This window comes from Bombus pyrosoma, linkage group LG10, assembly GCF_014825855.1.
Source record: "Bombus pyrosoma isolate SC7728 linkage group LG10, ASM1482585v1, whole genome shotgun sequence".
Classification (NCBI taxonomy): domain Eukaryota; kingdom Metazoa; phylum Arthropoda; class Insecta; order Hymenoptera; family Apidae; genus Bombus; species Bombus pyrosoma.
This window is the reverse complement of record NC_057779.1, coordinates 6,768,125-6,783,084: the sequence shown is the minus strand read 5'-3', so window position 1 is coordinate 6,783,084 and position 14,960 is coordinate 6,768,125. Positions and strand designations below refer to the sequence as shown.

At 38.8% G+C, this 14,960-nt stretch overlaps 1 protein-coding gene across 2 annotated transcripts in view; it reads left to right on the top strand.

The window, feature by feature from the left end:
- Positions 1-14,960, top strand: part of LOC122571456 (solute carrier organic anion transporter family member 3A1) — a 67,782-nt gene that overhangs the window by 36,726 nt on the left and 16,096 nt on the right. For both annotated transcript variants that reach the window (XM_043735198.1, XM_043735197.1), the window contains exons 2-3: positions 10,722-11,029; positions 14,641-14,841. In XM_043735198.1, coding sequence (XP_043591133.1) covers positions 10,818-11,029; positions 14,641-14,841 — 413 coding nt within the window. In that variant the 5' untranslated portion in view covers positions 10,722-10,817. The remainder of the gene's footprint in view (positions 1-10,721; positions 11,030-14,640; positions 14,842-14,960) is intronic.

Sequence of the window (14,960 nt, the reverse complement as noted above, 5' to 3'; positions counted from 1 at the left end):
TACACGCGTCAATCTTCATTTCTTGACACGTATATATGTTTCTCAGGCGGACAAATAATTTTACAAACGAAGGAACTGTAGAAATATCTACGATATAAACTTTCAGGTTTACAGTTTAGCTTTTTGGTTCTCGAATTTCGAAATTTTCGAATTCTCCACTTTCCTAATTATTGATCATTCGCGTTTTGACTTTCGAGCTTCGAATCTCCGAACCTGCAAGTTTTACGTTTTCAACGTTTCAGTCTCGAACTTTAAAAATTTCTTCACCTTCGATCCTTTCAATTCGCCGCTTTTCAACAGCGAAACTCTTCGGATTTCAACGTTTCAACTCTGAACTTTGATAGTTCGCTATGCCCGGAGAAATGAAATTCGTCGAAAGAGATGTAGAGAAATAAGATATCGTAGAACGCAGTTACTCGGAAGATGTCTATTTCATTGAAATTTTATCCGAACAAATTGCAAATTACTATTTAAACTACATAAATATACGTATAATCGAAATGACGATCCCAAAGTATTAGGTTGTCCCAAAAGTTTCTTTCGTTTCATAAGGTGATAATAGTTTTTTTTTTTTATTTAATACTTTGCATTCACGAGTTGTCCAATTTGGACATTTGATAGAATTTTTTAGCTGTTTGATTATCATGTTGGTGGCTACCCCCAGCGGGGTACCATCTTCGTGTTTGTTAGGTTATATCCTTTGTGAGATCTGCTGGGTGTGGTGATAATAGTTGAACAACAATTTGTGTTTTATATTACTTTATTGAATTAGGTATGATCCATTTCGTTCTATTTCTATTATTATGTTCGTGTTTCAAATTCAATAAACTAATAAACAAGCAAAAAACATTGTGAGTCTATTATTTCCTTATAAAACGAAAGAAACTTTTCGGACAACCTAATACAATAAATGTTTGGAAAACTGTATTCGTATGGTCCGAAATCACGATCGATCTATCGCGATGGATCAAAGATATTGACGAATTTCCCTCTTCGTGGAAGCACAGAAACTCGATACTCGATGTATCGGAAATCATTTGGAGAGACGGATGGTTTTCCCCTCTGCCATTGCTGGGATAAAATTACTCGACCGAGTAGAATTCAAGTGCTGAAATTGGCCTGGCGAATTCAACCTGTGAGTGCTGGTTCGTCTCGTTGTCGCGTCGTTCCTTCGTTCGATTTCACAAAAAAGCCATTGTTTCTCTTGTTAAGAGGTTTCTCTCGTCAGAGAGGGGAAAAGCCAGAGAAATTCGATGCAAGTGTCGCAGGATGTTAACGTAACCGATCGAAAATCGTTGTTTCGTGCGATTGAAGCTCCTGCCTGTCTTCGAGTTTCTCGACAAACGATATCGTCTAATATTTTAATTGCGTACTCCTGTGTTTTATTACTATCGTTTGTGTTTCCTCGTTCAGAGAGGATCTCTCGTTTGGAATCTCTGGTCTGAATTAACGCGAACGTACCATGCCAAGTTCCGTGCTAATACGACAGTGAGGGTAACGATCTACGATGTCCATTGGTTATAGTCAACGTTAATGAATGATGATAGAAGGAGAGAACCTCCTACCAACGTTGCTAGTGGGTGTCATTGTTCATGCGAAAAACCTGCTTTTCCGTTAGACAAATTTCCGCTTTTTCCGTTAGGTAACTACTACCCGCTTCCTCCGTAGTTTTTAAGAGCGCATAATAAACCTAAGGACTTTTCTAAGAACCAGCCATAAACTGAAAACACTTCTAGGATTAGAAAATCCTTCAGGACAAATATATTAACTTAAAAAATATGTGTTGAAACAATTAAGTTAAGAAGTTAAAGTTTATGGTGGGTCCTTAGGTTTATCGAGAGTCGGAATAACGGTACGTGGACCGTTGGCTGCCAGGCAACGAGATTGTCTCACGCGACATAACAACGACTGTTATAAAAATATTTCTATCATCGTTGTGCTTAAAATTGTACGCGTAATTTGTCATCGTTCTCGTTATTTATTGTTTGCTTCTACAACGGTTTATCAGCGGTTCGATTGAAATAATCGATCGAATTTTATGATCTTTGCATGCGATTGTTTTGCTTGGAAAAATGTTGACTTATGTTGAGCAACGATTCATTGGAAAACTAAATTTCCTTTCGTTCAATTTTCGGATCGAAATTTTGTTCCCCTTACAGTTCGTTTTGCGTCGAAAGTCACATTTCGCCTGCCTTTGTTTCCTTTTTTCAAGGATCGCATCGACCTACCAGGAATCATTGCCTTTAGCGATACATTAGCGACTCGAGAAGGATTTTCAAAATTCGTTCTTCTATACGTAACACTTATACGCGTAATACGACGTAATCTGAGCGGCGGACGCGTCCGCAGCGTCGATAAATAGAAGGAGGATCGTTTGGCGAATTTAACGGTCTGGCTGGAAAGTGTTACTAAAATGAAACAGGCACGACGTGGACGTGGTAACAGCTTTATTCGCTGCGATATTTTGACGCGGCTGCAAACACACAGCGATCGCCGGCGTTGATGTATTTGCACTCGGCTGTGTGTTTAACAATTCGATGAAAGGAAGAACGAGGGACGCTCGAAAGGGCGGAGAACGTTTTATCCGAGTTTTCAGCTCAGTTCGTTCTTTTGAAAATTTGCTCCAGTCGCGAAAACGATTTTAGTGGATACTTCTCTTTTTTTTTTCATTTATCTCTTCCGTTTTATTTCTCTCTCGTGCCACGTCTCCTATTTCCACGTTTTATCAAAGTCTAACAAAAGTAGACGAATCGTCGATGCAATTTTTTCACTGCGGTTTCAAACTCAGTTTCAGACCTGAGCCCGTCGCTTCGATTTTTAATTTTACGACGAAAAAAACACAAAAAATGAAAAAAAAAACCCCAGGAGAATGAGACTACGAATCGTGTGGTTGGGTGGAATTTGCGGCTACATACGTAACTCCATAACACCATAATGCTATTTGAGGTTAGAGGAGAACGAGGTGTATAACCTCGAGATATAATGCGATCAACGGTGTATAATTGGGTTTGCGACTAACGGTGGTTTAGTAACGAAGATTTGATGAGGGAACGAGGGAAAGTTTAATCCGTAGCACTCGACTTGTTTCTACATCGTATTAACAATCAATCTCGTTAGGAGATAAAAACTGCTATTTAGGAAATATGATTTTACCGATGACGGCAATTTAGGATTGTTCCACGTGCGTGATTCTATATCGCGAATATAATGTCAACGTATGTACGTAAAAATGCGATAGAACAGAACAGAGATAAGAATGTACGAATATGAAAGATTTAAATAAAAGCAAGGTCTTGTACATTATCAACGCGGGACAAAGAAAAATAATTTTACTTTGAGTCGACAGACGCACGATTGTTGTAAAATGTTGATGCAGTTTATGTAAAGATATTCTACTCTCTGTGTGGATAATAAGAGTACCTGGAAATGCTTAAAATAAAATTTTATCACGATTCCTCGTAATGAATACCATTGACGTCAGGAAACCTTATTTTTTTTGAGATTCTTAAATATTTAACGAGTTTTATCGGAACTCGGAAGAGAGTAAGACAATATAAGAGGATAATAAAATTACGAATATTTGGAGTTCTGCTACTTTTATTTCTAACGCTCGGGTCACATTTATTATTACCGTGTTAATATATAATTACAATTTAATGTTTTTCCCAAGGAAAAAATGGAAAACGTCGTTAAACCAACAGTTTCACAAATTAAAGAAAAATATCATTCTCGCGATAGTTATGTCTATACCGTTTTATATCAAGAGAATTTCGGATTTATGCCTCTCAGATATATAACGATTATAATAAATTCTCATAGCATTGGAGGACCTAACTCTTTTTACTGAGAAAATATGAAACTCGCGTATTTTAAAATATTCCTCGTTACATTTTAAATTATATATTATATTCCCATCGTAATTTTACAAAATACAGATTTCACAGAAACCGATCGTAAAGGGAAATACCCCTTTTAATGGCACGTGGCGTAATGTTGGAAACGATGTTGTAAAAAAGGTCTTTAATATCAAAAGCCTATGGCATCTGGCTAGCATATCCTATCAGACCTGCAGTTTTTATTTCCCTCTTTATGTTTCTCAGTTTATTTCATCTCTCCTGCATATAGATTTTATAAGCGGAAATTCCAGAAACTGTTGATACTTTTTCAAACGTATCAACATCGAAAATACTTCCTTTTTTTCGTCCTTTAGTATCGTTGAAGTCCAACGTACACCGAAAAGCATTAAAGTATAAACTTTAAAACGGATCGATTTTTTCCAAAAAGTGTAAAACTCGTTGGATGATCTCGACCGAATGGTTCCTAATGGCTGTAGGTGTCCATGCATTCGTGAAAAGGCAGAAATCGAAATGTGTGTAAGAAATATAAAAATATGCAAAGTATAGCTCGTGACTAAAACAAATATCGGTGTAAATTTCATTCCTTCTGCTATCATAGAAATATGAATTTACGTAAAAATGCAAAGGAATATACAAGTATATAAAAAATATAAAATATTCAAAGTATAAAGTCGTCGTGATATTTAGCGAACATTCAGCGAATAAATTCCGTTTATCCAGCTGTGTTCATAAAAAATATACATCTGCATGGACGTCCATAGCGTATTGGTAACCCATTAAAGCGATTAATACAATTGTAAACCATCGATTAAGAGAGAAAAAGAAGATTAGCTGGTAATTAGTTGATTCTTTTTCTCTTATCTTTCGTTATCTGATTGTAAATGTATTCGCATAATAGGCCATTAGCGTCGAATCTCGCTGCAAGACTGAATTACCGAGTTTCTGTCAAAAAAACATCAGATTATACAATCATGTCCGTTTAATCGGTCAATCGTGTCTCATAAACTATTTTATTCCCTCTAAACAAGCTCGTTTAAAATTAACGACCGCCTCACTCGTTGCTTTGCATTTATTCCTTGATCGTTACTCATTCTCGTAATTTATTCCAGACCAGAGATACAGAACCAATTAATCAAGAGTTAACGTTTTAGAAACAGACCAAGAAAAGTGGAAAGCTATTGAAAAATGAGGGAGAAACGTAGTTTTTAGTATTCTTTCTTCGATGGTTAAATACGGAAAAGGATTTAGTTTAATTTAGCTTTATCTCGGCAAAACGCTGAAAAATCCTCTTCTACACCTGATAAAGACACGAGTATACGAAGATAAGAGCGAAATACGAAGAAAAGTAGGAGAAGGGAAACGAGAGCGTAGGATTCGTCGCTATATTTAAAATAAAAGAAACCCAAAGAGAGAGATAAAGTAATATTCGATAAATAATATTTCCTGCTTCGAAGTAAAACCGATAGAAATACGAAGAATTTGGTGAAAATTGAGTAAAAAGCGAGGAATTAAAATACGGAATTATTAGATATAATAATAGAAAAAAGAACGCGAGAAAACGAGAAAGAAATTTTAAGAATCTCTCCCTCGATGAAGATACGATCAATGGAAATACATGGAAAAAACTCAGCTAAAACGCGATTAATAAAAGACAAGAAACTGAAACGTTTTACGCTATATTCCAACGAACAAATTTTCCGCATCGCTTCGCGTCTGTTTACCGTAAAGTCGATGAAAGATATAAGAATGAAATTGGCCGGAAGTCGATGAAGCCGTCAACAAGTGATTGCCAGTCTAATCGCCGACGCGCTTGTTTTTGCCATACCGAACAGCTCCTATTAATTTACAAAATTTTTCAAATCCCCCTCTCTCTCCTTTTACACTTTCGCTCCTTCGATGTTCTTCGATTTCGCAATTTTTCCATTCTTAAAATTTTCATCGTCGAAACTTTCCGATCCCCTAAACATTCGCATAACGGGTCTCTTATTTTACCCGATCCAAATTTCAAAATTCATCGACATCGTCATCAGACGTCATTTCAAACATAAAGGGAAATCTAACAATCTATTTATTTGATCGTGAACATAGAACGAACGAAATTTTTCACGCGCATCCATGCAATTGGTATTCGATCGTGATCGTAATCAACGTGTTATAAAAATTACGTTCTTACGTAACGCGATGGCTGACCAAAGTATGTATGCGCGTTACATCCCACAATGCCGATGAATGATATTTCAGTCCGAAGTTCGCCGGAAGTCGATGTAGCGTCAGCAGCTGATGCGGTTCTACTCGGTGGCACGCGTGCCTCGCTATACCTGCGGATCATTACGATGTATCCCTGACTTTGAATTCGTTAGACAGCCTATGCTATACGTACGGTATACCACGCTTCAATTTTTCATCGGTACGAAATCAAGGGCGTGGCCGGTCGATAATCTAAAAACACGCTGCGAAAAATATGCTGCATGTGTGTTGACGTGGATAGGAACGAGGCGACGGTTAACTTTCGAGGAGACGAAGCTGCACGCGTAACAATGTCTTCGTCGCTTGTACGCGTTCATCGGCACGCTGTTACGCAGGAGAATTTGTTTTTTAACTTGTTAGTCGATGATCGATCTGTTTTCTATGTACTTCGATGTCTTCGTCGCTTGTACGCGTTCGTCGGCATGCTGTTACGCAGGAGAATTTGTTTTTTAACATGTTAGTCGACGATCGATCTGTTCTCTACGTACTTTTAATACGTTCGGAGCAGCATGCTCGTGGAAAGGATAAAGAGTGCTGGATGTTGATAACTGGGTTGTTGGCGTGATCTAAGGGATTAACGTAATAACGTTAACGATTTTGTTGCTCCTCTTTTCGACTGACTTTCTTGTATATTTCGTGCAAAATTTTTTTTTCCAGATTACAATCACATTCTTTTTTCCGCTTTTTACATGCGGTGATTAGTATAGTATAGGATTTCGCCTCTTTTCGTTCTACAACCCGTGATGATGTCGTTACGCAGTAATAGGAACTATTGAGTTGGCAACTAAGTGATTGCGGATTTTCTCAATACCACCTAATAGCAAAATCTGCAATCAATTAGTTGCCAACCCAATAGTACGAAAGCGCGATGTTAACACTTTACCGACCGATAGTCGATTAATCGGCTTTTCGTCGCCGACGATCTTTCTCATTATTCGAGCAGTAATTTGTTATTTAGCACAAAGGTATTTTGCTCAATTGCGTCAGTTGCGTTGCTTCGTAGACTCCCACAGTTTTAGAGCAATTTGAAAAACTTAGCGTTCGCGATGAACGAAAAGAATAATATTGGAGAGTCTAAACCGAAACAGAGCCGCCGCCAGGAAGAATCTGCGCCTGAGCTGCCGGTCGGACGTGCGTATGCTGTTGAACCGCTAGCGGTCGGTAAAATGTTACTTAAAAGCGAGCGTTTTTCTTTTGCGAAACATGTCTGAACCACGGTATCCTAACGTGTTTAAAATAGCGTTTGGTAATGTTTGTCTCGTGGTCGATTCGTGGGTGATACCGATGATCGATTTGTCGTCGATCTCTTGCCGTTGATAAATAATTATCGCGAGCCTTTCGTGTTTCATCGGAATTACGAAAGTCCTTGAACAGACAAAACGAACTTGAAACGAACAAGTTCGATTAATTTTTGCCTACGATGAGGATTATCAAGGAATATAGATGTTGCTTCGTCTTTTTAATATAATAAGAAAGTTTAAAATAAAATAGCGTTCGAAAATCCTTGTCTTTTATCATTCTCCAGGCATACGGTCTAGAACGTTTTATCGATGTAATTAGGAACAAAAAGATTCAATGGATATTTTAATTTTTCACAATCATGTACGTTCGTGTTGTCAACGGGGGGATTAAGGTTGATGCGTGGGATTCAAAGATTCAAATTCGATAACCGAAAGGTAAAAATATATAGAGTTTCAGAAATGACGTTCAGAAACGGTGCACGTTTTTATCGTTCACGTGCAATCTATACGGCATACTGCACGCCAGTGTTTAATAATAATGGAAATTCGCGGACGTTACGGAAATAGCAAAGTAAAACGCTTCTCTCTGTGTTCGTATCGTTGTATTAAAAATTCGTATTTACGAAAATACTGTACAAAATTGACTTTTTCTACGAATGTTTTTATTCGCTTCGTTCCTTTTTGTCTAATTAACCGAAGGGCGGACGAAATTCCTACAAACTGTTAACTGTGCAAGTCAAAATGACGACGAACGTGCGACGAAGCTTGAAAACATGTACCACGTTCGGTTTATACAGGACGTATACCCTTTTACCCTTTGTCTTTCTGATGCGAGTAAAATTTTTCCCGACTCTTCAGGACGATTCGTTGCGCGATGTCGCCACGGAAGTCCGCTAAGTCGGAACTCGAGAATTCGCGTCAAATTAATCAATTCCTGCCACGATGAAACGAACCGCACGCCGTTTACGTAACGAGCTAATTGCACAAGTTAATTCGAAACTTTCGTCGTCTGGTGCCCGTTGCTGTTGCGACAGGAACGACTTGGACGACAACGATTCGTTGTGGATGGACACCTCGGGAATCGCAAACTGAATTATTCGGCTCGAGGTTATCTGCGAAAGTAGAATTGTTTGCGAACAGTAACATTACGATTTCTTCGGCTTCGGTGGAATTACCTTGGGTTTTGCGTCGATTAATTTTATGACTGTTTAAGGCAGCCCGTGATGCTGGCAAATGAAATACTTTCCTCTATACTTAAGACGTTTAGACGTTAGAACGATACGTTCTAATTGCGTAACGAGCGAACACGTTGAATTAAAAAAGAGAATGACGAAGAAGAGATTGACGAACGATAGAGACAAAGAATATCGCGGTTTCAATCACTCTGAATCTCTGGAAAAGTGAATACGTATTCCGTTAATCGTATTTGCTTGTTTTAACGAGCTTCTGTCTTGTACAAAGAACGAAGAACGAGAAAGAAATAGGAAACTTATAGGAAGACTAAAGATTGTAAGCGATAGAAATTTCAAAATAGGAAAATAGAAAAATAGGAAAATGGTAATTCGACATACGCAACAAATTTCTTCCGAACGGAAATGTTAACCAGAACTGTTTTTGACGAGTATACTCGTCACGAAGAAACGGCGATATTTCGCCTTACGACGAGCCCTGTCGGTGATAAAATTAAAAAATAAAACGCTCCTTTCGTTACAACTTAATTCTATATTATAACAGCCACGAATACTCTGTGTTTGACGAGTATGTTTTCTATCGTCGCTTACTTTCCGCGACGCACTTTCGATGCGCGCTTTTCAGAGTTTTCAAACAGGTGGCAACTGTTTAATTTCGTTCTAAAATTTCGAATCTCTCTCAAATTTGATCACTATACGTATAATTTTGATGGTTGAATGTCACTGTAGTATACTGAGAAAATTTCAAAATATCATATACATAACACACACGTATGTATGTATATTCATAAAAAATATGCGCAAGTGTTGGAATACTTTCGCGAGTCACTGCAGGCGTCTATTTTCCACCACATGGGTAGAAGCCACGGCCTACTAACGCAGCAACTATCGATTTAATTTGATCGTTTATATATATAAATAAAGCCTAGACGAGGCATTAAAGGAGGGAAATCCACGTGTCGACAGCGTTTGACGCGATCATACGATCAATTGACATCTCTGTATTCAACAGTTCAACGAACCTGCTTCTGGTAAGGTCAGGGCCGTTCAACAACGCGAGCTCGCTCACAAGTAGAAACGCTGTCATCTTCGTTAACGAAGGCAACGCCGGTATAACTGTATCTGCTGTTCTCTCTGCTGCGACATCGTGCGACCAGCAAAACTGTTCCCAGCGATAAACTTTGGCGCGCAACTTCCACGTATAATATACACGCGCGACGAAACTACCGATGAAACGATCGCTGGGATTTCGTGTTCCTCGACGATTCGTCGCTATTCGCTACCTTTGTATTTCTAACCACATAGTTTCGATAAATAGACTTTAAAATAAAGAGCAGAGTACTAGTGGCGCGCCGTTTCGAAACGAAGCCGTAGATAAAGGGAATAAATACAGGATGATATCGTTACAGCGTGGTTTCTTTTTATCAGACGTCACGAGTTTCCTTTGTTCGCGAAAATCTTCGTCGCGTTAGGTTCAGCAGACAAACGAGCGATGCGACGTCGTTAGAATTTCCAAGTACTGAAAACTTTGTTTCTCTTAAATTAGTTTAGCTAGACAGTTCATCGTTCTCCACCGGTTTAGAAAATCATCGCGGTTGTTACGGAAGAACGGAGTTCTGTTCTTTTTTCTTTATATTTCTTATTAGCGATTCTCATTCCAGTCATATAATTAATTCCTCATTTGGCACAGATTTTGAAACATTCAGAATATACTTATGTTTTTGTCACATGCAATAACTTTTCTGTTTAACCCAACCGATCGGTTAATCATGCAAGTCTAAAATTAATATTATATCGTGTTACCTTAGAACGTCATACGTTATGCGACGCTAATAACAAACGCAATGATAATCGAATAGCCTATGGCCTTTCTTCGTATTTCCATAAAAAAAGAAAACAATTTTTATACAGTAAAGATTATAAATAAATTTTTTATAGCGTGGCAAGTGGCACGTATATATATATAGAGTGTATGTACGATAAAGAATATACGTCAAAAATATTTATAAATATTCCCATAAAATTAAGTACATCCAAAATTATATCTGAGAATCCTAGGTAATTTGGGACGAAATATCGAAACCTTCGTCGAACAAAACTTCCCAAAATCCATCAATGGGAATTGGAGTAGACGGAGAATAAAATCGAGCAATAGGCTAACCAGAGAATTATCGGTTTGGTTTCAGGCAACTCGTTCGAAAATGTCGCCGGCTGAGCCGTAATTCAACGATCTTGGTAGAAAGGAAGCCGAGGGCCGCGAAGAAGTGGCGGACAAGGAAGAAATGGCGTCCACCAGCGGGCACAAGAGGAACGGCTCGAGCTCGAGCATGTTCACCCACAAACGCACCGAATCCGGCGGCGGTTTTATCGGCCACAAACGCTCGGAGAGCGGTCACAAACGCGCCGAGAGCATATCCAGTGCCTTTGGCTACAAACGATCCGAGAGTGGCCACAAGAGGAACGAAAGCAGCGGAGGTGGTTTCGGCCACAAAAGGTGATTTTCGCCTTTTCGAACTCTACCTCGCTTGCCCTCTCCGCTGCTTACCTTCGTCCAGGTCGAGAGTCTTAGCTCCTTTCTCTCCTCTCTCCTTTTTTCTCCTTTTTTTCTTTTCTTTTTTCTTTCCTTAATACCCTTTTCTTCCCTTCTTCTTGCGAGTCTAATGTAATATACAGGGGACCTTGCCTTTCGTTGGAAGTACGCGGTGAAAAAACTGCTTTTCAGGGTCTACGGGTGTAAATTCTCACGCTTGTTATAAGACTTCTCGGTTTTACCTTCATGGGACAATTATTTGAAACGGTAGACGTGGTTTTATTTTTGAACAGGGACTCGGAGCCTGTTTAGGCGAACTCTTATCGATCGAATCTTGCGTCCGAATTTTGCTTAGTCATTATTCTTCGACGGTGAAATCGTACGTTGTGATTTAAATAAGTAGACGCATAGCCAGAGTCTCTAGAACGACTGAAAGTTTAAATTTCAATTGTTGAACTTTCAACAGCGCGAACGTTTCTATCAATTTTAAGACTTTTTAATATTAAAAAGGCAGTCTCTTTATTATCATTTTTATTACATTGCTCATCGGCTTATCACCGTTTTCCCATTACTCTGTCTCACCGAAATTTAAATACGCGCCAACCTGAGTTGAAGTTTCCAAACTCGATTCTCTCGTAAACGAAGGCTCCTAGTTCGTTCGTGTTTTCAATCCGTCGCTGCATCTACGATCCCCTTTGATTCCTTCCCTCTTTGATGATCTTCGCACCACTCATCCAGCGATACATCGTGTATTTACACAACAGCGTTACACAACTTTCGCGTACCTTTTCTTCGTCAAGCGTTGCGACACGGTGGCTGTCGTTTACGCATTTTTGACTGTTTATCGACTATTTCCGCACAAAATGTTCTCGTCGTTTTCATGTTTTCTTTCAAAGAAGCGGCAGCAACGACAAGCGGAAACTAGAAAACACAGGTGACTCGTTGCCATCTATGCCAAAATGCAGTAGTATAAGCAAGTAGTATAAGCTGGCGTATCCTTGGACCGCTCGAAGGGTTAATGTTTGAATCGGAGAAAACCATAGACGTGGATATGGATTTTTTGCGGGCGCTGGTATTGCAGAGCTATCCCCTTAGATGGGGCGAAAAAAATTCAAATAACACGGGGGAAGGTTCTTGTTAGGCTGTAAAGTAATACGATCCTCCGACTGGAGCTCTGCGTGTAATGTTTAGATAAGTAGAGGTTCGGCGTTCAGGGGCTTCCAGGATTCTGTTTGTCTTCTCCCTTTCTTGTTCGTTAACAAGACAGGAACCGAGAAATTACGCCTGCGACCACGCAACCGACTTCCTGTCCTGCGGTATTCGCGTTTTATTATGTCTAAGATTATTGCTTATACTTACCACAAGTATATAGTATACCGTATAACGTTCCCCGAGTTACATGAATTTCCTGTTGTACGTGGCTCAGACCGCAAACCTCAAAATTAAGAGAAAATCTCTCTCTTTTTTACTTTTCTTTTTTTTTTATTTCCTCGAAAGAGTTTCTAATTAAATTTTTTCAAATGTTCCTTTCATTTACTATCTTCGAATACTCCTAGCTATTTTCTACGGTATTATTACTTGTCTCGGGCAGTGTACGTTTAGGTATATGAGTTCGATCCTCTTTGTTGTTCATTTTCTCTTTATAAACTGTACGTCTGGTTTTAATTAAATTTTGCCTATGTAACGAGAGCAAGATGCAACGTAGATAATGAAACCTTATTCAGGAGTCCAGGATGCTAAGGTAGCCCAATCGTTCGCTATTTACGTTGATCAGCGCAGAAACTCCTCTCTCGGTGTTAACCCTTCTCGATTGTTTCGGCGATAAACGCTATTTTTATCGTTAGGAGTTAATTACCCATCGGCTACTAAAAATAAAATTAACTCGTCCATATTACGATAACTCTACCTTCAAAGGTTCGTTCGGACAGACGAAGGGTAACTGATCAATACTTTTTTAACCCATTGATCGAAAGTTTCGCAAAGGTGGCGTAAATGGTAAACAGGAATTTATTTATGATCGACGATTACCCAATCTGTCGTTTTTATATCCAACGAATAGAACTTTCTGAAATGTGTATCGGAAATGTAGAGGAGGTTGCTTTATAGAAAGGACAGTAAATTGATATTTATTTTTAATTCAATTATCAACACTTTTCCTAAAGCGGAAGGTAAATGTCCTTTTCATAAAAGATTGTAATTGATGTTTCCTTTAATCTGGTGTTTGAAACTGTCGCGAGGAAACTCTCAGTAAAAGACTGGAAATGTTTTTACAAAGCAGAAACGTTCGCAATTTTAGTAGCTCGTTATTGATTCATCGTCGCTTGAAATCATTGAAATGGAATTTTGTAACTTTCGGAAAGAGGTTGCTTTCAAAATTCAAACAGTTTGTAACGTTCGAAGAAATTTTTTTAAATACTTAAATAATTTTTTTAATATTAAAATACGATTGTTAAGGCAAAATTGTTCTCGTTCTTATCCGACAAATAATCCATAGTTTTCGTTCGTCGCTATTAATTTTCATTCTCACCGAAGAGACTCGCATAGTTTCCCAAATTTCATAATCTTACGCGAGCCACGTTGCAAATGTTCTTGGTTCGCTCTAAATTGAAAGTGACGTAAATCATCGATCTTCAAATTTAACCTCATGAAAAATGGAGGAAGTAGAAAGATCTAATTGACCTTCGCTGCCTCTCCTTGCGATCTCCTCTTGACTTTTAACTGAGGAACATCTGAGGACTTTGGCGTGCCCATATGCTAATGATCCACGATGATCTTACAACGATGACTTCAGGTTCCACTGCGATCGATCGAATCATCGACGATTGTACGGAAATAGACACTCGCGAAAGCTTACGCGTTTCTTTCCATCGATCAGCTAAAATAAACATCAAAGTCGATTGAAATCACACGAGTTGCAACCGGAACTATATCGAAGATTCGCATCTCGATAGGAATAAATCGCGAGGTATCTGTTACCAATATTATCGATGCCATTCAGAATTTCCTCGTCTATTTCGATAAAAGTATGAAACACTCTAGATATAAAATTTATAAATTTGCCAGTCCATCGACAAGCCAAATCGACACAGAATTGTTAGGAAACTTTCCGAAAAGAAGATCCGTATCTTTTGATCAAATGGTCGAATCATCGTAGATTCTTAAACTGTCGATAAACTTTTTTATTTTCTAAACATAAAACGAATAAAGTCGATCGACAGTTAATTATCACAATTATTACAACTATCAACTTAAACCTAGCTAATGTTTAGAGAAAGTAAAACTGAAACTTCCAATAAGATTTTATCGATTCACTCATTTACATATTCTGTCGTCTTATGAGTCATCTTTAGAAACAAGAAAGGAAAGAAGAAATTCCCAATTCCTAATCGTTCGTGAAGAATTGACCAATTCCCGAATCCTTGATCTTGTACGCAACAACGCCACACCTGGACACTTAATTTACAACGTATGTAGCGGACGATTGGATGGCCGCTTTATCGAGGTCAACAAGAACAAGAGTGGATGCTTAATGGATCACTTCCAAATTACACGCTGATCGTCTATTGCATTTCCAGGTCCGAGTCTGGCAGCAATTACCATGCCGGACATCGAAGGAACGAAAGCATGTACGCTATGACTGGGCTGTACGCGGAGAGTGCGACCACGGGAACCGACGAAACCACAGATCCACTGCAGGCAACCGGTAGCAGACTGACTCACGACACCGTCATCAGGTGTCACAGTAGAAATCCCAGTTCTGGCCTCGTGGACCATAGGTGAGTATAACTGACGCATACAGCACGAGGGATACCCATTTTGTTGCGGATCTTGTTAAAAAATAACGTCGTGATGCGGTAATTAACATCGCTGTTACTAGCAACTGTTAGGAAGTAGC